Source organism: Oncorhynchus masou, chromosome 24 (genome assembly GCF_036934945.1).
Source record: "Oncorhynchus masou masou isolate Uvic2021 chromosome 24, UVic_Omas_1.1, whole genome shotgun sequence".
Lineage (NCBI taxonomy): Eukaryota > Metazoa > Chordata > Actinopteri > Salmoniformes > Salmonidae > Oncorhynchus > Oncorhynchus masou.
Window position 1 is genome coordinate 94,939,112 of NC_088235.1, and position 22,084 is coordinate 94,961,195.

The 22,084-nt window shown below is 41.9% G+C and overlaps 2 protein-coding genes across 2 annotated transcripts; both read left to right on the forward strand.

Moving 5' to 3' along the window:
* Nucleotides 1-396: 396 nt before the first annotated feature.
* On the forward strand, nt 397-13,559 carry scinla (scinderin like a). Its single transcript, XM_064935732.1, has 16 exons — nt 397-608; nt 4,797-4,981; nt 5,368-5,522; nt 6,661-6,822; nt 7,968-8,117; nt 8,510-8,599; nt 8,727-8,948; nt 9,202-9,417; nt 10,019-10,152; nt 10,298-10,388; nt 10,633-10,803; nt 11,278-11,455; nt 11,785-11,900; nt 11,984-12,061; nt 12,380-12,440; nt 12,721-13,559. The coding sequence occupies exons 2-16, from the start codon at nt 4,801-4,803 to the stop codon at nt 12,879-12,881; spliced, it is 2,166 nt and encodes a 721-aa protein (XP_064791804.1). The 5' UTR covers nt 397-608; nt 4,797-4,800; the 3' UTR covers nt 12,882-13,559.
* Nucleotides 13,560-17,911: 4,352 nt separating this feature from the next.
* On the forward strand, nt 17,912-22,064 carry zgc:109982 (uncharacterized protein LOC553564 homolog). The gene is made up of 6 exons (XM_064935746.1): nt 17,912-18,008; nt 18,292-18,453; nt 19,092-19,271; nt 20,262-20,355; nt 21,328-21,511; nt 21,825-22,064. Exons 1-6 carry the CDS (start codon nt 17,912-17,914, stop codon nt 22,062-22,064), a joined length of 957 nt encoding a protein of 318 aa, XP_064791818.1.
* Nucleotides 22,065-22,084: the final 20 nt, after the last annotated feature.

Sequence of the window (22,084 nt, forward strand, 5' to 3'; positions counted from 1 at the left end):
GTAATAATCAGGTTCTCTTCTTTATAAGTGTGTTATTCTATTTGTGTGATACAGGATTTGTGCAATTTAGTTTTATTTGTGTTTTTTGTTAGCAATAGGGTAATAGTGTAATCATTTTATTCTCTTTTTTATTTGTATATATATACTACAATTTGTTTATATTTGTCTTTGTTACTTTTTGATATTTATGAGTCTTTAAAAAAATAAATATTTTTTTATATTTATATAGTTTTAAATGTTATTATTATTTATTTGCGTTGTTCCAAATGTCTGAATAAAAATTACAGTGCAGAATGGTGTTTTTTGTTGTTGTTGGGGGGAGGGGCGCTAAAGTGGGGGTTCGCCCAGGGAGCCATACAAGCTGGAACCGCCACTGCTGCCAATGACTGGTACCTTACTCAATGTAGGACTGTAGTGGTATGTTTACGACGTGTTGTTACTTGCAGGTGGGTTGGGGCGCGTCCGGAGACGCCTCTTCTTTCCGAGCGCTGACCTCCAGCTATATAATATCCTCTCTCACGTTCAATCTTTTCAGAATCTGGAATACTACACAACATCCAAATCTGACTTTTCTGCTGAGTTCATCTTCGAGAGTTTTCTACTAACAGGTAAAAAATAACTATTCATCAACTTGTTCTCATACAATAAGGATACACATAGATTTGTAAATTAAGTACATAAATTGATCTAAAAGAAAACAAAGCCTATGTTCATGGAAAATAGGAAACATAGTAATTTCTGTAGCTTCTTTAGAGACAAACTAAACTATAAAGTTGTTTATTATCAGAATCTTAAGTGTTGAAGTAAAATTTTGCTGCCGGTAGATCTATTCTTTATCATATCGCAGTTGCCCTGTAAACTCATATCAGGTAGCCTAGGCTAGATGTCTTTCGCTATGTTAAATAGATGTCACTCAAAATGTGTAGAGTGGCCAAGCGTAGTGAAAAATAACTGTTCGAAAATGTAAGTAAAAAATAAATAGAACTTCAATACGCTTCTATTTCATTCATCATTTCGTGAATTTACTGCCACTGTGCCTTTAAATTATAATGGGTGTCGGCTGGCTGGAATCACAAGAATACAAGAGGAAAGAAACCTACTCAAAAACAGTCCTTGTACTGTGAGTCATGTCATATCTTGCAGCAGAATTAAAGAGATAACAATACTTGTAGGCTACAGTTCTCCATTTGATTGCTTAATTGAGTTGCTGTGTCAACGTGTTGACTAGAGAATATGGAAAGTTAGGATTTGAACATTGAAAAAAATAAGTCAATCTCTGTCATGTATCTCTCTGCATGTTGATGCTTTTTTGCACAATGAGATTGTGAATTTAATATTCTAATGACTGATAATTCATATGAATTGAATTAATGAATTAAATATATAATCTATTCTTATCATGTTTGTCTCAATCTTTCATAACATGTTTTGTAAAAGTAGGAACTTTACTGTTTTTGAGGGTCATGAATCCCATAGTTTTTGTCATCTGTGTTCTGAGGTGGTTTTGTGTTGAGTCATCCTCTACCAGAATTAACCCAGAACTCATCCAGTAGCACCACATAGGAAACAAGCTGCTAGGGGAATACTATAGGATAATTGGTTAGAGGAACAAATGGGTCACAAATGGGCATATGTTTACAGATTCCTTCCTTAGGAGAAATGTATCTTCTTATCCAATCTCACAAGAAGCTTCAATCAAAACATGGCTGCAGGAAGAATTATATTGATTTTATGTCATTCCAGCTTGTATGGTGAAATGGACTTAAGTACTGTACATTTTCAGTTGCCAGATTGTTGAGAAAAGGATCAGTCTTCCAAACCGTCAATTTGGAGAGAAATTGAGAGAGCTACTGTTCCAAGTTCTCCCATGAGTCAATCAGGGTCACTTGATTCACTCTCTTTGCACCACCACCCTAGATCAACACAGATTAGGGCTCTGGTCAAATGTAGTGCACTATATAGGGATTAGTGTGCCATTTGGAACAAAGCTTAGTTAGACACACAATTGTCAATAAAGGAGTAATAATAGTAAAGTAACAGGTTTTATGTTAAGTCCAATATGAGAGATATACTCTCATTAATACTTCCAGTAATAAAGACATGAGTTTATAAATTCAAGCACACATTACATTTTTGTTTTAATGATGGAAGACATCCATAGTAAAGATAGACTGTCCAAGAAAATAATAATTGGTGCCCAACAAATATTTGTTTTGCAAACAGACACCCTGGTATCTGCTGCCATTATGGTGGGCCATTCCACAGAACACACACCTGTCTTATGTAAATAATACTGTTCACATGGCTTCCTCTTCGGTGGGCCAACAATTACCTCTGTTTACCTGAGGAAAACATTCACTAACAATGGGAAGCTTTGCCCTGTGTTTTGTATTAAAACATCTTAAGGATCAGACCCTTTTTTTAACAATTTAGCCTAAAATGACATACCCAAGTCTAACTGCCGATAGCTCAGGCCCTGAAGCAAGGATTTGCATATTCTTGAAACACTTTGAAGTTCTTTGAAATGTGAAATGAATGTAGGAGAATATAACACATAGATCTGGTTGAAGATAATATAAAGAAAAAAACATGTGTTTTATTCATTTATTTTTTCCTTCTTTGAAATGCAAGAGAAAGGCCAATATACAGTTTTAGAACACCTACTCGTTCAAGGGTTTTTCATTATTTTTACTATTTTCTACATTGTAGAATAATAGTGAAGACATCAAAACTATGAAATAACACATATGGAATCATGTAGTGACCAAAAAAGTGTTAGACAAATCAAAATATATTTTATATTTGAGATTCTTCAAATAGCCACCCTTTGCCTTGATGATAGCTTTGTACACTCTTGGCATTTCCTGGAATGCATTTAAATTAACAGGTGTGCCTTTTTAAAAGTTCATTTGTGGAAACTCTTTCCTTAATGCATTTGAGCCAATCAGTTGTGTTGTGACAAGGTAGGGGGGATATACAGAAGATAGCCCTATTTGGTAAAAGACCAAGTCCATACCAAGTCCATATCAAGAACAGCAAGAACAGCTGAAATAAGAAATTAGAAATTACAGTCTATCATTACTTTAAGACATATGAAGGTCAGTCAATCCGGAAAATTTCAAGAACTTTGAAAGTTTCTTCAAGTGCAGTCACAAAAACCATCAAGCGCTATGATGAAACTGGCTCTCATGAGGACTGCCACAGGAATGGAAGACCCAGAGTTACCTTTGCTGCAGAGGGTAAGTTCAGTAGCGTTACCAGCCTCAGAAATTGCAGCCCAAATAAATGCTTCACAGAGTTCAAGTAACAGACAAATCTCACCATCAACTGTTCAGAGGAGACTGTGTGAATCAGGCCTTCATGGTTGAATTGCTGTAAGGGAACCACTACTAAAGGACAACAAGAGGAAGAGACTTGCTTGGGCCAAGAAACACGAGCAATGGACATTAGACCAGTGGAAATGTGTCCTTTGGTCTGGAATCCAAATTGGAGATTTCTGGTTCCAATCGCCTTGTCTTTGTGAGACGCGGTGTGAGTGAACGGATGATCTCCACATGTGTATTTTCCACCGTAAATCATGGAGGTGGTGTTATGGTGTGGGGGTGCTTTGCTGATGACACAGTCTGTGATTTAATTAGAATTCAAGGCACACTTAACCAGCATGGCTACCACAGCCTTCTGCAGCGATACGCCATCCCATCTGGTTTGCTCTTAGTGGGACTATCATTTGTTTTTCAACAGGACAATGACCCAACACACCTCCAGGCTTGGTAAGGGCTATTTGACAAAGGAGAGTGATGGAGTGCTGCATCAGATGACCTGGCATCCACAATCCCTCACCTCTACCAAATTGAGATGGTTTGGGATGAGTCGAACCGCAGAGTGAAGGAAAAGCAGCCAACAAGTGCTCAGCATATGTGGAAACTCCTTCAAGACTGTTGGAAAAGCAATCCAGGTGAAGATGGTTGAGAGAATGCCAAGAGTGTGCAAAGCTGTCATCAAGGCAAAGGGTGGCTATTTGAAGAATCTCAAATATAAATTATATTTTGATTTGTTTAATACTTTTTTGGTTACTACACAATCCATATGTGTTATTTCATTGTTTTAATGGCTTCACTATTTTTATACAATGTAGAAAATAGTAAAAAATATAGAAAAACCCTTGAATTACTTGGTGTCCTAAAACTTTGGACTGGTAGGCTAAAGGGAGAGGGCTAAATAAAGATGGTTGCCAGGTGTGCATAATTTGGGTTGCCAGGACCAGTTGTTAGTAGAGCGGCAACATCGAGCGCTGGAGCGGGAGAATGGGTGACAATTATTAGCGCCATAGATTAAACTTTCACACTACAGACGCTCTATGGACGGACTCTGACATTGCTCATTTTGATATTTCGTACAATTTTTGATTGTGTGTATTGTTATTATATTGCTAAATATTACTACACTGTTGGAGCTAGAAGCATAAGCATTTTTTCTGTACCTTCAATAACATTTGCAAATATGTGTACGCGACCAATAAACTTTGATTTGATTTAAAGGCCTCCATAACAGATGATAAAGAGCCATAAGTTTCCATCATATCTTTGACATCACTGAGGGTTTTTTGTGTTTGTCAGTGGTAACAACAGTCACCTTGTATAGCACTCACCAAACAGAGAATTAGATCCAGATGGAAATAGATGGCTTGTAGAGTAGTGGATCAAGATAGGGGTTGGTTACTATTACATAACATTGTTGAAGTCCCAACTACGGCAAACTCAAGTATGAAATGTTACTTTGTTTCTCCTCCTCTCCAGAACCATGGTGTTCCATAAGGAATTTCAGACTGCAGGGAAGGAGCCTGGTCTTCAGGTGTGGCGCGTGGAGAAGATGGATCTGAAGCCGGTTCTTAAACAGCTCCATGGAAACTTCTTCACCGGAGACTGCTACATTCTTCTCTACACCACTGCTGCCCCCTCATACTACATCCACATGTGGCTGGGTGAGAGAGAGAGCTGGTTACCCGACTGATATAGCTTATCACCATGGCCACTCAGGCTGAGCCTTAAACCATTATCCTATATGTGCAGGAAATGTGTTATAAAGGGTTATAAAAAGATACATGCCTGTTCACTTGTCATATCTATTTGATAATGAACTGAAAGGTTCCTCCCTTGTATTGTAGTGTAAGCTCCGGGGAGAACTTACCCCTATGTACAGATCTAGGATCAGCAATCCTAACCTAAACCATTAGTAGTACAAATGCTAAACTGACCCAAGAACTGCACCTAGGGGAAACTTCACCCTACACCGTTCTGTATGTTCATATGGACTTTCCCATTGGTCTTCTTCCTCAACTCCCCACGTCTCTATTGGCTGATACCACAGGAAGTGAGAGTTCTCAGGATGAGAAAGGTGCGGCAGCCATCTTTACCACCCAGCTGGATGATTTCCTGGGCGGAGGCCCGGTCCAGTTCAGAGAGGTGCAGAACAACGAGTCTCTCACCTTCCTGGGTTATTTCAAGTCTGGCATCAAGTACAAGGTTAGATATTTCAGAATAACATCTCAGAGAGACAGTTGGGCATATTAGCTTAGATCAGATCGCCATAGAAAAACCTCAAGTGTTTCTTGGTTAAATAAAGATACCCACACACGCTAGCACGCACACTCTACACACACACATATATTGTTGTATGGTGATATTATACATTTTGTATTGTAGATATGTGGTGGTGTAATTATGTTCAATTATGTATTGTTTTGTATTTAGTTGTATGTGTGATGTAAGTGCCTTAATGTGTTTGGACCCCAGAAAGAGTAGCTGCACCCAAGGCAGCAGCTAATGGGGATCCTTAATAAATACAGCACTGCACATCCTTTTAAAAATGACTGAAGGTCTCGCTGTGTCTCGCATGACAACCCCAGTATAGCTTTGGTTTCCCTTTCCAGCACGTAGATGCTTACTCTGTTGTTATACATCCCACTACTATACTTCTCTAAGTATGTCAGTGAAATTGAACCCCAATGAATTTGAAGAGAAGGGTAATTATCAAAAAGATTGTGTGTGGGTTTCTCATTATTAGGTTAAGTATTGGTCGAGTGGAGTCCCATTTGAACTTGTTGACTAATGAGACTCAATTTCACAACTATTGATTACCAGCGTCCAGTTAAAGGATGGTAAAATGTGTATTAATCAATACTCTAATGAGAACAACAGCAACACACCCATCAAAGTATTGAAATACTAATGAGTCATGACACATGTTGCACATATTTGAAGCTGTACATGCACAAAATAGGGATTTGCTAAAAAGGTAACTGTGCTATTTATAGTAATGTGTGTATGTAAGTTTTAGCATCTGCAGTGGATAAAGTTTTCCATAGAGGGTTGCCATGGAGAGTTTCAAATGATGGACAGGCAAAGGGAGGACACATATGGGTCTAATTCCAGAAAGCCAAATGGCTGCATGTCTGGCAAGATTTTACATTGGCTTCTGGATTGGCAAGTAGAGGAAGCTATGGAAGTAAATGTTTACTTACAACTCTGAACAAAGTTGCTGTCAATGACGTTGGAGTTTAACATGCAGTGTGTAACATAAATATATATAAACTTCTTATAAGCAATGTATTATTGTTAGCTTCGTTAACCTGATACACTATTTCTATTCTCTGTCCTTCAGCAAGGTGGGGTGGCCTCTGGCTTCCAGCACGTGGTGACCAACGACATGAACGTCAAGCGTCTGCTGCACATCAAGGGGCGCAGGGCCATCAGGGCCACGGAGGTAGACATGTCCTGGTCCAGCTTCAACAGAGGAGACTGTTTCATCATCGACCTAGGAAAGGTGAGGCTGGGATAGCCTATCGGAGACTAAGCTAAATTATGATATGTTACTAAGTCTCCTCAACCAGACTCACATGTTGAACTTGGCCAATGCTACATAAGGGGATTGTCACATAGGCAGATAGGCAGAAACATAATGATCCCACATGCACAATGTTTGCATATGTGTAATGAGGGTGATTTTACAGCCCTCTCCAAAGAAGGAGCGGGCTGTAAAATACCCCAGGTGTTATTTTGTGGATCATGCATGAGCATGAATAAGTAGGGGAGAGTGGGATAAGTTGAGCCATTTTGTACATTCAGCATCACGCCTTCAAGGGAAATATAGTATTCTGTCTAACGAAGATATCTACATATATTTTAGGATGGTCTGTATCCCTAGGAATAATCAGAATTCATGTAAACATTACTGTCTTGAAAACATTGCATGTCCAAAAGAAGTGGTCTCTGGCACGGCTTACCCAGGGTGTGGGGTAAGTTGAGCCCCGGGACAGGGTAAGTTGAGCCCCGGGACAGGGTAAGTTGAGCCCCGGGACAGGGTAAGTTGAGCCCCGGGACAGGGTAAGTTAAACCGTGCTGAATTAAATATTAGCACTACCTTTTTAAACCCACATCTTGCTTTTTTTCCCAAACACAATCACTTTTTTGTCTTTTAATAATTTGAAGAATATTTTAACACAGGCTTAACACCTAACAAACCATTTTTTTCAACACTTTTAACATAGGCCAGGTCCTGTTGTTACTTCAGATCCCAGCGATATTGCCTTGCATTGCCCCAGGAAAGAAAACACTTCAATTTGCTTAACTTGCCATTGGCTCTTCCATTGGTTCAACTTACCCCAAGTCAAACTGACTTGACTAAATTAGCCCACGCAGCTACAAGAATGCACTTTCATGCTAGGTTTAGGACCTCATATTGTAGCTTATAGAGACCCAAACTTTTTCCATGCGATTTCTTCCTTCACATGACCTCTTCCTAAATATTTTATCAAATGATACATTTTGTGTATGGTTTCCTATAAACAAGGGTGGCTTAACGTACCCATTTGGCTCAACTTACCCCACTCTCACCTGTGCATAAAGGCAAGAGTCTCTTCCCTTAGTCTGAGTCATTGCCATTCAGACAGCTTTTGTTTCCATTCTCAGGACATCTTCCAGTGGTGTGGCAGCGAGTGCAACAGCTTTGAGCGTCTGAAGGCGTCCCAGGTGGCCATCGATGTCCGTGACAACGAGAGGAATGGCCGTGCCACTCTGCTGATGATTGAGGAGGGAGGAGAGCCACAGGCTGTCATCGACGTGAGTCACTCTCTCTCACGCACGCACACACGCACACACACACAGACACACACTCCGATAATCGCGGAGGGAGGATAGCCACCTCCACCACTTCCTGAACCTGTTACATTGGAAGGGTCAGAGAATATGAGGGGGGTGGTTACTGGCATCTGCCATTATCATGTGCTCTGGGCACGCTAAGACATTGTGGTATGATCTTATCTCATTCAATGCATTTAAAGGGTAAGGAGTTGCATGGTGGTCACAAACTATGTACAAGGTATTTTATGCAATGCTGGAACCTTTTTAGAGGATTTCACTGGGACTTCTTAGGCAGAGCTGACTAACTTGTCTATGACTTATTTCCCATTATTCACGACATGAAGCATTGTTATGATTGTGTTTATTTATAGGCTCTTGGGCCCAAACCCAACATCCCTGCAGGAAGCCCTGATGACGAGTCTGTTGATAGATCCAACCAGAAGAAGGGAGCTCTCTACATGGTAAAGATTTGCAGCCTTGTGATGCTCCCAGTCTGACCTGTTATGGCATGGCGCTGCGCACTGTGACAGCAAAAGTATCCATTTCCGTTGTCGCTGTATAATATTGATGAATGAAGATGTATTGTAGATCTCTGATGCGGCAGGCTCCATGAAGGCATCAGTGGTGGCCCAGACCAGCCCCTTCAAACAAGAAATGCTTTCCCCCAGTGAGTGTTACATTCTGGACAATGGAGTGGACAGCAAGATCTTCATCTGGAAAGGACCTAGTGCCAACACAGCTGAACGCAATGCTGCCATGAAGGCCGCAGAGCAGTTTATCAAGGAGAAGAAGTACCCCAGACACACCCAGGTAACGTTACATCAAACCTCTCCCCCGTCACTACTGCTGCATTAAATATTCTGAACTTGTACCCATGTTTGGGAAGTTAGTCTGAAGTGGTAACACCACCAACTCCGGAAGAACACATGTTAATCCCCCTGGTCCGGCATTTTCCATACATAAAGGGAATGGCATTCCATGACAGCCACCACTCCACATCCCATCAACATCCTCTCAGATCTGTGGATTGATAAAGTCCTTTGAAGTCTATTTTTTTCTCCAGGTCCAGGTGTTGCCAGGCGGAGGAGAGACCACCCTGTTCAAGCAGTTCTTCTGTAACTGGAAGGATAAGGACCAGACCACGGGCCCAGGCCAGGCCTACAGCTTGGGGCGTATCGCCAGGGTGGTGCAGGTCCCCTTTGACTCCTCCGGCCTGCACACCAACAAGACCATGGCAGCCCAGCACGGCATGGTGGATGACGGATCTGGGAAGGTTCAGGTACGGCTGGAAGATAGTAGTGATGACATACAATGATCTAACTCAGGACTATTAAAACAAGTGGCACTGGCTGGCCAAAAGGGATACCTAGTCAGTTGTACAACTGAATGCATTCAATTGAAATGTATATTTTGCATAGGTACTGGAGGAGAGGTTTGGGAAATACTGATGTAACTCTACTACTTCTGGTGTGTTTAATGTAGAACATGACACACTGGGAGAAGTACAGTGAGTGTACAAAACATTATGAACACATTAGGTTTCATTTCTGGTGTCATGCCACCTCTCTCTGCCAGCTGCCAGGCTATTTCTGCTGGTGGGATGTGGAGCACTCTTGTAACTTCTCCCCACTTCTAAAACCAAAGTTGCGCCCCTAATCAAGAATGGTACAACACCGAAAGGACATCCTTGACACAACTGTGGGAAGCATTGGAGTCCGCATGGGCCAGCATCCCTGTGGAACGCTTTCGACACCTTGTAGAGTCCAGGCGGCAGTTCTAAGGGCAAAAGTTGGGGTGCAACTCAATATTAGGAATGTGTTATTAATATTTTGTACATTCAGTGTATGTCGTAATGTAAAGGAGATGGATCTCCTCCTCAGGTGTGGCGTGTGGAGGATGGTGACCAGGTACCAGTGGACCCCTCCAGCTATGGCCAGTTCTATGGAGGTGACTGCTACCTGGTACTGTACAGCTACCGCCTTGGAGGCAGGGAGCAGCACATCATCTACACCTGGTGAGTATTGTTCACCATATCGCCACAAGAGGGAGACATAATCCGGCTTAAGCTATAGGCCTAGCTTTGCAGGAGGCAGGAACATCCGTTCTCTGTGTTTGTCCCTATTCATATCCCTGTAAGATTGATTGATTGATGATTGCAGGCAGGGGCTGAAGTGTACTCAGGATGAGCTGGCTGCCTCCGCCTTCCTGACTGTCAGGCTGGATGACTCCATGGGAGGGTCTCCTGTCCAGGTGAAATACTAATTCAGACACTATTCATAACAGATATATCTTATTTAATCACATCACATATGTCATAAAAAGGGGTTCTCTATATATCATTGCCTTGACTTAAATGGTTGAACTTGTGAAGGCTCCAGAGGCACTGCTCTGTGGCTGACCTGTGCAGGTTCCAGCCTCTTGTGTGTGTGTGTCGATCCTAATCTGTGGTTTGACGGATGTGCTGAAGTGTCTCCTCTCCTACTCTCTCCTCCAGGTGCGTGTGACTCAGGGCCAGGAGCCGGCCCACCTGATGAGTCTGTTCAAGGGGAAGCCCATGGTGATCCACCTGGGGGGGACATCCCGTAAGGGGGGCCAGAGCAGGGTGGGCTCCACACGCCTCTTCCACATCCGCCAGAGCTCCACCAGGGCCACACGGGCTGTAGAGGTCAGTCAGTCATACAACATACACAAATCAATTCTAAATGTATTGGTTGCATACATATACACACACACAAACACACACACACACACACACACACACACACACACACACACACACACACACACACACACACACACACACACACACACACACACACACACACACACACACACACACACACACACACACACACACACACACACACACACACACACACACACACACACACACACTGAAGGCCTATGTAGGTTTAGGTGATCACACAACATACACAATCTACAGTACTAACCACTGATATTTTTAATGATCCGGATTACTTTAAATTAGGGCAGAAGTTATGAAGTTACATAAGGAATATGAGAAAGGAAAAATGTATATTCGGACAGTTAATAAAGTAACTGAGGAGGATTATAGGATAGGAGTACCTCACCACTTTCTCTCACTATCACTCCCTCGCTCCCATTCTCTCCTATCCAGGTGGAGCCCTCTGCTGCATTCCTGAACACCAATGATGTGTTTGTGCTGAAGTCCTCTAACACTGTGTTCCTGTGGAGGGGAGTGGGGGCCACTGAGGAGGAGCTGGCTGCAGCCCAATATGTCACCTCTTTCCTGGGAGGAGGAAGTGCCACTGAGGTGTCAGAGGGCAAGGAGCCAGGTGGGTGTTTTAGTCTTACACCTAATCACAGGCATAACATAACATATTTTAGTGATGATAGGATTCTTTTACTTCCTCTTTTAAATATGTTTATTGTAGCACTTTTATTAGCAAATAATACATATGAACAGTCATTACAAAATTACTCCAATTTATTCTTGTGTTTTTCTAAAGCTACTTTTTGTTTTTTAGGCAAATGTCATTGCCGGCCGCTTTATAGTTAATTTTTCAGATTTTCCTTCATTTGCATTGAATTAAACTTGTTTTCCATACTGGTATGATGAGTGTTTCTGATGTACCATATTGTATTGTTCTGCATCCTTCCCCAGCTGGGTTCTGGTCTGCTCTGGGAGGGAAGAAGGAGTACCAGACCTCTAGGAGCCTGCAGAAGATGGTTAAGCCACCACGCCTGTTTGGCTGCTCTAACAAGACTGGCAGGCTCATAGTGAGTAGAGGGTGGATTTCTCTTAGTGTAGGGATGGAATATTTTCTTGTGAAGGATACTCTGTATTCATCTCTCTCTCTCAGGCTGAGGAGGTGCCTGGAGATTTCAACCAGTCAGACTTGGCAACTGATGACGTCATGCTTCTGGACACTTGGGATCAGGTAAGGTCTTGGCCTGATGTTGAAGACCATTATACAGTATAATCCACATGATCCCAGTGGCTCTGATACAACTGAAGTTCTGCCATGATAGTTTTTAAAGGAAGTGGTCCAATCCTCCAATCCCTCTCCACATTCTGCTTTTATTGTTTCTCTATCCCATGATCCCCTGAGGGTGCAGGGTTGAAGCCATAGAAATAGAATGAAATACTTCCTGGCATGGGTACACCCAATATGGCCGCCGCTCCACCCATCAAGGAGCATTGATTTGAATGGGAATGGCAATTCTAGTCATTTAAAATGGTTATATTACTTTTACAGATCTTCCTCTGGATCGGCAACGAAGCCAATGAGGTGGAGAGGACCGGATCAGCAAAAATTGGTACGATTGATAAATAATCTATTGGCCATTGTTGATGCATACACGCTATCACTACCTCAGTGTAGTCACTAACAAAACATTTCAATCTATAGCAGGGTTTCACAAACTCTGTCCTGGGCCCCCCCATTTAGTTTTTTCCCTAGCACTACACAGCAGATTCAAAGAATCAAAGCTTGATGATGAGTTGTTCATTTGAATCAGCTGTGTAGTGCTAGGCCAAGACCGAGTTTGTGAAACTGATCTATGGAGCTTAATGTAGAGCTTTCTTCTTGTCTTTTAGCCAAAGACTATGTGGATTCGGACCCTTCTGGTCGCCGGGGCATTGCCATCACTACGATCAAGCAGGGAATGGAACCACCAACCTTCACCGGCTGGTTCCAGGCCTGGGACCCCAAGTTGTGGGAAACCGACCCTCTGGAGCGTATCCGCGCCCGCTTTTAAACTTTACTGTGCTCAACCATTTCCTCCTGCTCCCTCCCCTCGCATGGCTTCTTCTCCTGCATTATCCTCTCCTCCTGAAAACACAAGGCCAAGATATCTGAAAGACATATGCAAGCAGTTGGACCCATAAACCCAATGAAACTGGTCTGGTCCATTATATTGGATTAACCTGGTCTCAGATCTGTTTGTGTTCTTGCATACTCCATTGCTGGTATTGTCAAACCAAATGTTTGACATGAAAGTGAGTGACAAGAAGTTGGAATGATAGCACAAACAGACTGGCACTCATGCTATGCTTGGATGAATATCTCAGAAAATGTTGTCTTTATTTTGTTACTATCATGTATAACTGTATGGCTTCTCAATGAAACAAATGCCAATGCTCAAACACAGGAATGATAGTTAAATACAAGAAAATGCCAAGTCTATAGCATGCTTGTATACTGTCGTAATTTTACTCTGAATCCGATAAAAATTTACTTCTGAAGAGAAACAAACAACAACCAGGTTTTATGGGATTTGATGATTGTTGTATTAAAACATCCTGCTTTTTGAAAAGGGGTTGTGTTTTTTTATTATGTCTTGCATTATGTACACTGAACAAAAATATAAATGCAACATGTAAAGTGTTGGTTCCATGTTTCATGAACTGAAATAAAAGAACAGAAATGTTCCATACTCACAAAAAGATTATTTCTCTGAAATGTTGTGAAAAAATGTGTTTATATCCCCGTTGGTGAGCATTTATTATTTGCCAAGATAATCCATCCATCTGACAGCTGTGGCATATCAAGAAGCTGATTTAAACTGCATGATCATTACACAGGTGCACCTTGTGCTGGGGACAATAAAAGGCCACTCTAAAATGTGCAATTTTGTCACACAACACAATGCCACAGATGTCTCAAGTTTTTGAGGGAGTGTGCAATTGGCATGCTGACTGCAGGAATGTCCACCAGAGCTGTTGCCAGAAAATGTAATGCTTACTTCTCTACCATGAGCCGCAACCAATGTCATTTTAGAGAATTTGGCAGTACACAGCCAGAAGAGGACAGGACACATCTCAGAGCCTGGTTACTCTCTAGTTTTCTTCCCAGCTTCCTGTCTTTCTTGAAACCTTTATTTCTAGCAACCGTGCTATTACATCTGCATTGCTTGCTGTTTGGGGTTTTAGATTGGGTTTCTTGTGACGAATGCTGATGAAAAAAGGGCTTCATACAATACATTTGAATGATTCTGTGTGTGTATAGGTGTCGGCTATGTGTATGTGCTGGGTGGTAAACTACTATATTTAAGACTCGATCATGCGACCGGCAGTGAGTAAGAGGTGCTTTGGAACAGGCAGCTGGGAAAAATGAATTTATAATGACTATATTCAGCCCAAGAGCACAATGGCCACTAGCCGCAAAATGCATACATATTTTTAGGGGCCATTACGGCCACACAAGGGGGATGCTGCTGTGAAATTCCAGGCATGATCAATTGCTTGTCAAATAGTGAATGAGAGACTGATGAAGTGTGTCCAACCTGAGCAAAAAACAAAGAAGACTGCATGCCTTTTTCAAATCATCATTAGTCTCATCATGCAGCCTTAGAATGTATTAAACATTAAAACATGTAGCCCAACATTTGTATCACAACTAAAGTGTCATAAATAACTCTAAATTAAACATAATACGAGGACAAGCTTCTTTGTTAACCACTCAACACAGAATAGCTGTGCGCACACTCCCTAAAATTATTTAGAGAAAATATCCTTTATATATTATTCAGCTACGTTCAATTGTATTCTTCATACTATAAAATAACGCCATAGAATTCTAAGCAAATATTGTCTAGGTGTAGCCCACAGCTATATGGCATAGCCAGGTCAAGGCCTAACATAAGGACAACTCAGAGTATACTACTCTGTTCTTCTGTAATAGACATTTTCTTCATATCATGTTTCTTTGGACCTGTCTAAAATATATAATGGATTTTTTGTGATGGTATAGCTATATGGTATAGCTATATCACATGGACTTATTAGACTTTTTTAAATGTATATTTTCCAAAGGTCTGCGTCAGTGGTGAACGACAAGGCACTGGAGTGGCGAACCACACTTGCAGTCTCTGCGTGGCCAGCTCCCCTCTCTCCACCGGGATTATCTGCCTCTGACCTTATTAAAAGGGCTGAGTCACTTGTTTTCTCTCTCTCTCTCTCTCTCTCTCTCTCTCTCTCTCTCTCTCTCTCTCTCTCTCTCTCTCTCTCTCTCTCTCTCAATTCAATTACATTCAAATGGCTTTCTTGGCATGGGAAACATATGTTCACACAATAGATAATTGAGTTTACCAAAATTTGATTTGTTTTTTAATAATTTCTCTCTGTCTATCTCTACCGCACCTGCTGTCTCGACCTCTGAATTCTGGGTTATGAAAAGCCAACTGAGATTCACTCCTGAGGTGCTGACCTGTTGCACCCTCTATAACCACTGTGATTATTATTTGACCCTGCTGGTCATCTATGAATGTTTGAACATCTTGAAGAAAGATCTGGCCTTAATGGCCATGTAGTCTTATAATCCCCACCTGGCACAGCCAGGAGATACCTGGCCACCTCTCAGAGCCTGGTTCCCCTCTAGGTTTCTGCTTTTCTAGGGTGTTTTTTTCCTAGCCACCATGCTTTTACATCTGCATTGCTTGCTGTTTGGGGTTTTAGGCTGGGTTTCTTGTGACAAATGCTGATGTAAAAAGGGCTTTATACAATATATTTGATTGATTGTGTGTGTGTATAGATGTAGGCTATGTGCTGGGTGGTAGACAATTTACCCATGGCACAGTGTTTATTTACCCTAGTCTGACTGACACCAAACACACACCAAAGTCTTCCTCTACTCTCCCTCGCTGTGTACCACACAAGTCTCGTCAGCCAGGCTAAGTTTGCCCACACACCCTACTTCTTTTATCATTATCCCTGCTAGCCCACAGCCACCCCACTAATCAATATCATATAAAAGTCTTTTAACATTAGTTAAGCCCTCAGACGGGGCCAGGCGTACTTCTCTTTGTGTGTGTGTGTGTGTGTGTTATCGCAACCCACAACTGTCTCAGACTATGTTAGGAATATTTATTTCTCACACACAATAGAATAGGTCAACTTTTGTACTATGGGGGGATAGTAGATTTACATAGTCTAGTGCTTTTGCTGTTTTTACCTTTGGACTACTCATCTTGTTGTCTGACAAAAAGTAGAAGTTGGCAGTTCTTCCAATATCTTCAATATGCACCTCGGACGCGTGCAGTTGCGTCCAGGATGTGTCTGCCTTCACTTGTAGCCTGTGAGAAAGACTTGATCATTTGACTGGCATTGGACAATGAGAATTGAGCTATCTGAGAGAGCCATGTGAGTAAGAAGTACTTTGGAGCAGGCAGCCGGGAAAAATATATTATAATGACTATTTCAGCCCAAGGGCACAACGGCCACTAGACACAAAAGACATAAAACATTTTAGGGGCCGTTACGTCCACACAAAGGGAATGCAGCTGTGAAATTCGAGTCATTATCAAGTGCTTGTCAAATTGTGAATGAGAGACTGATGAAGTGTGTGCAACCTGAGCAAAAAACAAAGCAGAGCCCATGCCTTTCATGAAGCATTTTTCAAATCATCATTAGAGTCTCATCATGCAGCCTTAGAATGTATTAAACATTAAAACATGTAACCCAGTGTTTGTATCACAACTAAAGTTATAAAATAATGCTATGGAATTCTAAGCAAATCTTGTCTGCTAAATGAACTAGTGTAGCCCACAGCCATATGGCATAAGAACAACTCAGAATATGCTATTCTGTTCTTCTGAAATAGACTACAGTTTCTTCATATCATGTTTCTTTGGACCTGTCTAAAATATATAACGGATTTATTGTGATGGCATAGCTATATGGTATAGCTCACATGGACTTATTAGACTTTTAAAAATGTTTATTTTCCAAAGGTCTGCATCAGTGGTGAACGACAAGGCACTGGAGTGGTGAACCACACTTGCAATCTCTGCGTGGCCAGCTCCCCTCTCTCCACCGGGATTATCTGCCTCTGACCTTATTAAAAGGGCTGAGTCACTGGTTTGCTGTCTCTCTCTCTCTCTATTTCAATTCAATTACATTCAAATGGCTTTCTTGGCATGGTAAACATATGTTCACCCAATAGATAATTGAGTTTACCAAAATTTGATTTGTTTTGGAATCATTTCTCTCTCTTTCTCTGTCTATCTCTACCGCACCTGCTGTCTCGACCTCTGAATTCTGGGTTATGAAAAGCCAACTGAGATTTACTCCTGAGGTGCTGACCTGTTGCACCCTCTATAACCACTGTGATTATTATTTGACCCTGCTGGTCATCTATGAATGTTTGAACATCTTGAAGAAAGATCTGGCCTTAATGGCCATGTAGTCTTATAATCCCCACCTGGCACAGCCAGGAGATACCTGGCCACCTCTCAGAGCCTGGTTCCCCTCTAGGTTTCTGCTTTTCTAGGGTGTTTTTTTGCTGGCCCCCATGCTTTTACATCTGCATTGCTTGCTGTTTGGGGTTTTAGGCTGGGTTTCTTGTGACAAATGTTGATGTAAAAAGGGCTTTATACAATATTATATTTGATTGATTGTGTGTGTGTGTGTATAGATGTAGGCTATGTGTGTGGCATGCTAATGGATGCTAATCATGCTCCTGTATAAGACTGTTTCTGCTGAGTCTGACGACAGTGGATTACTGAGCCGAAAGCAAATCACCTTTACTCCCTCTCTTTCATCTCCTCATGCTCACTCTTATTCCGTCCTTCTCTCTCATTCCTCCCCCTCTTCCCTCACTTTCGCTCCCCCATTGCTTTCATTCCCCCCTCGCTTTCATTCCCTCCTGCTGTCCCTCATTACCTGATACTGGAGTTGTGAGACCAATTTATTTTTGTACCGTTCAAATCACTTTATTAGCCTTATCCAGGAATTTTTCTCAATTTAGGTTCTTAAAGACAAAGGAGTTTCTGTGAGACTAACAGCAGTGATGAACCAGAAGATTGTCCTCGTCACAGGTTGCTCCTCAGGCATCGGCCTGGCCCTGGCTGTACGCATAGCCAAGGATGAAAAGAAGAGGTTCATTGGTAAGTTAATCAGTACTCTTTGGGTTGAACAGAATTTGGATATTTGATGTTATGGTAACCAAAATGTGATGTTTATTCCACCTCTGTCAATGGATGAAATCTCAGCTATCTGTTAAAATTATTATGGAAAGCAGTGAAATTGTCAGGATGGTTCCTTTACCTTCAAAATCCCCAAAAGTATGGTCAGAAACTCTTAATCCCCAGACTATACAGCTGCACAATATTCATAGACAAACTTGTCGGCTCCCAAGAGACTAAGATACACCTGTGTTGTGTTCCCCAGTGTATGCCACAATGAGGAACCTGGGTAAGGCAGAGGCACTCGTGGAGGCGGCAGGCAGGACTCTGGGCAGGACCCTGGTGATTAAACAACTGGATGTGTGTAATGAAGACTCCATCAAGGCCTGTGTGGCCAGCCTACCGGATGGCAAGCTAGACATACTCAGTAAGTATGGATGCATGCCTACACCCTTATCTGGTATTACATGTAGGCTAATGACCTCACATTTATATGTATGGACACTGTCTTCCCTGATCGCGTTTGCATTACAAACCCAGTAAAGCATTTGACTGTAATTCTTTTGTAAGGATAGTTGGTTGTACAGTCAAATTAAAATGGCCTGCACTGACTTTTCCCACACATCCCAATTCCAGTGGCCGGTTCAGTAGGATGTAACGTTACAGAACATTCAGGCAGAAATGTGTCATAGAAAACAGATATAATTGTCTGTCATGTAGAATAGGGCATTGTTTCAGCTCTGCTGATTCTACTTGTATTTGCAAACAAATCAAATCAAAAATCAAATCAAATGTATTTATATAGCCCTTCGTACATCAGCTGATATCTCAAAGTGCTGTACAGAAACCCAGCCTAAAACCGCAAACAGCAAGCAATGCAGGTGTAGAGGCACGGTGGCTAGGAAAAACTCCCTAGAAAGGCAAAAACCTAGGAAGAAACCTAGAGAGGAACCAGGCTATGTGGGGTGACCAGTCCTCTTCTGGCTGTGCCGGGTGGAGATTATGCAAACGCAACAATCAGAACGTTTTCACATAACTGAATAAACCTATATTTTCCCCTCTCAGTCAGCAATGCTGGGATGGGTCTGGTAGGCCCCATAGAGTGTCAGTCTATAGAGGAGATGAAGGCTGTCATGGATACCAACTTCTTTGGTCTAGTGAGACTCCTCAAAGAGATCCTACCAGACATGAAGAAGAGGAAGAGTGGCCATATTGTTGTGATCAGCAGTGTCATGGGCATACAGGGTAAGAGATGTTGCTTCTTTTCACACAATGGCTTTTCATGAGGTTTTCTTACAGACTAGCAAGTGTATTTGTGAGTAGGCTACACATTTGTATGTGCCTAATGGCACAGACATGCATTTTAAAGGTAAACATGCATTACCAATTTTAATGTGGTATGAACACAACCAGGCATGATGTTTTCATCTGATTGTCAAATCACTTCAAAAAGTGCACATTGGTCCACTCCAAAATAAATTCCAGCATCCAAACAGTGCAACAGCCATTGGATTAATGGAAAGAAACATCTGTTAAAAAACACCAAAACGTGCAATGACATTCAGAGATTGTCAGTAGATCTAAACTCTTGTAGCCTGCATTAATTGACGTGACAAATTACATTTTTTTGTGAAAAGAAAAGTCAGAACACCTGAAAAAGGGCTGAAATATGGACGTAAATACAGCCATGTCTGTCCCGAGCTCATCGACACGGGAAACTGCCAAGTCCCAGTTAAAAACAAGGTTGCCATTTTGCTAGCAGGCTGAATCCAGTCGATACAATGTTGCAAATTTGCTTGGGTATACTCAAGACCGAGAGAGAGGAAGACAGTCAGAGAAAATAGATTAATACGATTTAAATAACCTGAACCAGCTGTCACTGGATTATGCCATGACAGGTTGTTTGTTTAATTTTGAATGCACTTTTATTTTAATATTTACCACGTGTCTCAGTACAAAATTGCATTTTAAACACATAGGAGAATAGTTCAAAGAGATCCCCAGCAATGTTTGCAACTTTTGTTGCATTTAGGGGAGCTCATGTCTCATTTGGGGGGCAGAGCCCCCCCGGCCCCCATAATTCCCACACTGCTACTGGTTCAATATTAACCGTTGAAGAACACTAGGCTTAGAAATGGAAAGACTCCATCACGATCTGAACTTCATAAATTTACATTTTACAATTGACACATCCGGTCTGTATAAATTATTTGGTGGCATTCTCCTTTTTCACAGGTATATTATTCAACGATATCTACGCAGCATCCAAGTTTGCTGTGGAGGGTTTCTGTGAAAGCCTGGCCGTCCAAGCCATGAGGTTTAATCTGAAGTAAGTAGTCCTACCGTACCACTAGTTCTGGTCCAGGGCGTTAGTGTGGTTTGCTAAGGAATGCTCAGCATTAGCAATAACTAACGCCTTGGACCAGAGCTTCCCTACCACATACTGCATCTGGTGTGTGTGGAGGGTACATTCACACTGCTCTGTTTGTGAGAGTTAAATTATCAGGGGGCAGAGATTAGAGAAGGGAGTGAGAGGATGGGGCGGCAGGGTAGCCTAGTGGTTAGAGCGTTGGACTAGTAACCGAAAGGTTGCTGCCCCTGAACAGGCAGTTAACCCACTGTTCCTAGGCCGTCATTGAAAATAAGAATTTGTTCTTAACTGACTTGCCTAGTAAAATAAAGGTTAAAAAAAAGGATGCATCGTGGAGCTGCCTTCCCCCCAGGGGGAAATAATGCATGCTAACCAACACCTGTAGCCCACTCGTCCATGTCACCAACACCTGTAGCCCACTCGTCCATGTCACCAACACCTGTAGCCCACTCGTCCATGTCACCAACACCTGTAGCCCACTCGTCCATGTCACCAACACCTGTAGCCCACTCGTCCATGTCACCAACACCTGTAGCCCACTCGTCCATGTCACCAACACCTGTAGCCCACTCGTCCATGTCACCAACACCTGTAGCCCACTCGTCCATGTCACCAACATCTGCACTTATACACTGCAATATCCTACCAGTGTTAAATGCCACGAGTGACAAAAAACATGCTACAGTTGGGTAAAATGGCAATAACAACCACACCCAACAAATATTATAGAGATTATTTATAAGAAGCAACAGCGTACAGACACAATCTTAGGATTTATTATAGATTTTCCTGTGGTATTAGATACAGAAAATACAAAAGGGTTTTAGTGACAGAATAGAATTGAGTTTACTAGGCTAACTGAACATTCATTTGAAGTAGTAATTGTGTGTGTATGTGTGCGTGTGTGTGTTGCTGCCATTGCTGTGGCAGTATAAGTTTGATTGAGCCAGGCCCTGTGGTGACGGAGTTTGAGCATAAGGTCTATGAAGAGGGCATGAAGACAGACCTCTCCAAAGCTGACAAAGTGACAGCAGATATGTTTACCAACATCTATATGAAGAACTTCAAGCAGATCTATGAAAGCCTTGGACAGACACCTGAGGACATAGCAGAGGTATATTAGCCTATTGGGCTCAAATTGACACATTATAAAGGCTTATACATTTAACATCTTATAAAGTATTATACATAGAGACTAAGTAAAGTCTAATTCTAAATCACAGGGTTAGTTTGTTTGGTGCATGTGTTCAAATTTCTGTACTTAAATGTCTCTCCCTAGCTTGACTCACTTGACTTGTCCAAGGGCCTCAACAGTGCATCTCCAGAAAACCATGTTCTGGAAAGTTATTTTGTATTTATTTCAGGTTATTCTGAATTCTTCATCTCATTTTCAATGGCCCTTCCTTCTCCGTGTCTTCCTCCCTTAGCACACACACAAGATCATCACCATGGACAATCCTCCATTCCGGCACCAGACCAACACCTTGTACACCCCCATGACCACCCTGAAGTATGCTGATCCAAACGGAGACCTTCCCATCGATACCTTCTACAAGATGGTGTTTGAGCACGACAAGGTCTTCAATGCCAGCCTCAACTTCCTCAAGCTGCTACGCTGGAGGACCCGCAAGAGCTTCACTATAGATAAGGACAAGAGCAATTCTTAGGATGTGTCCCAAAAGGCAAT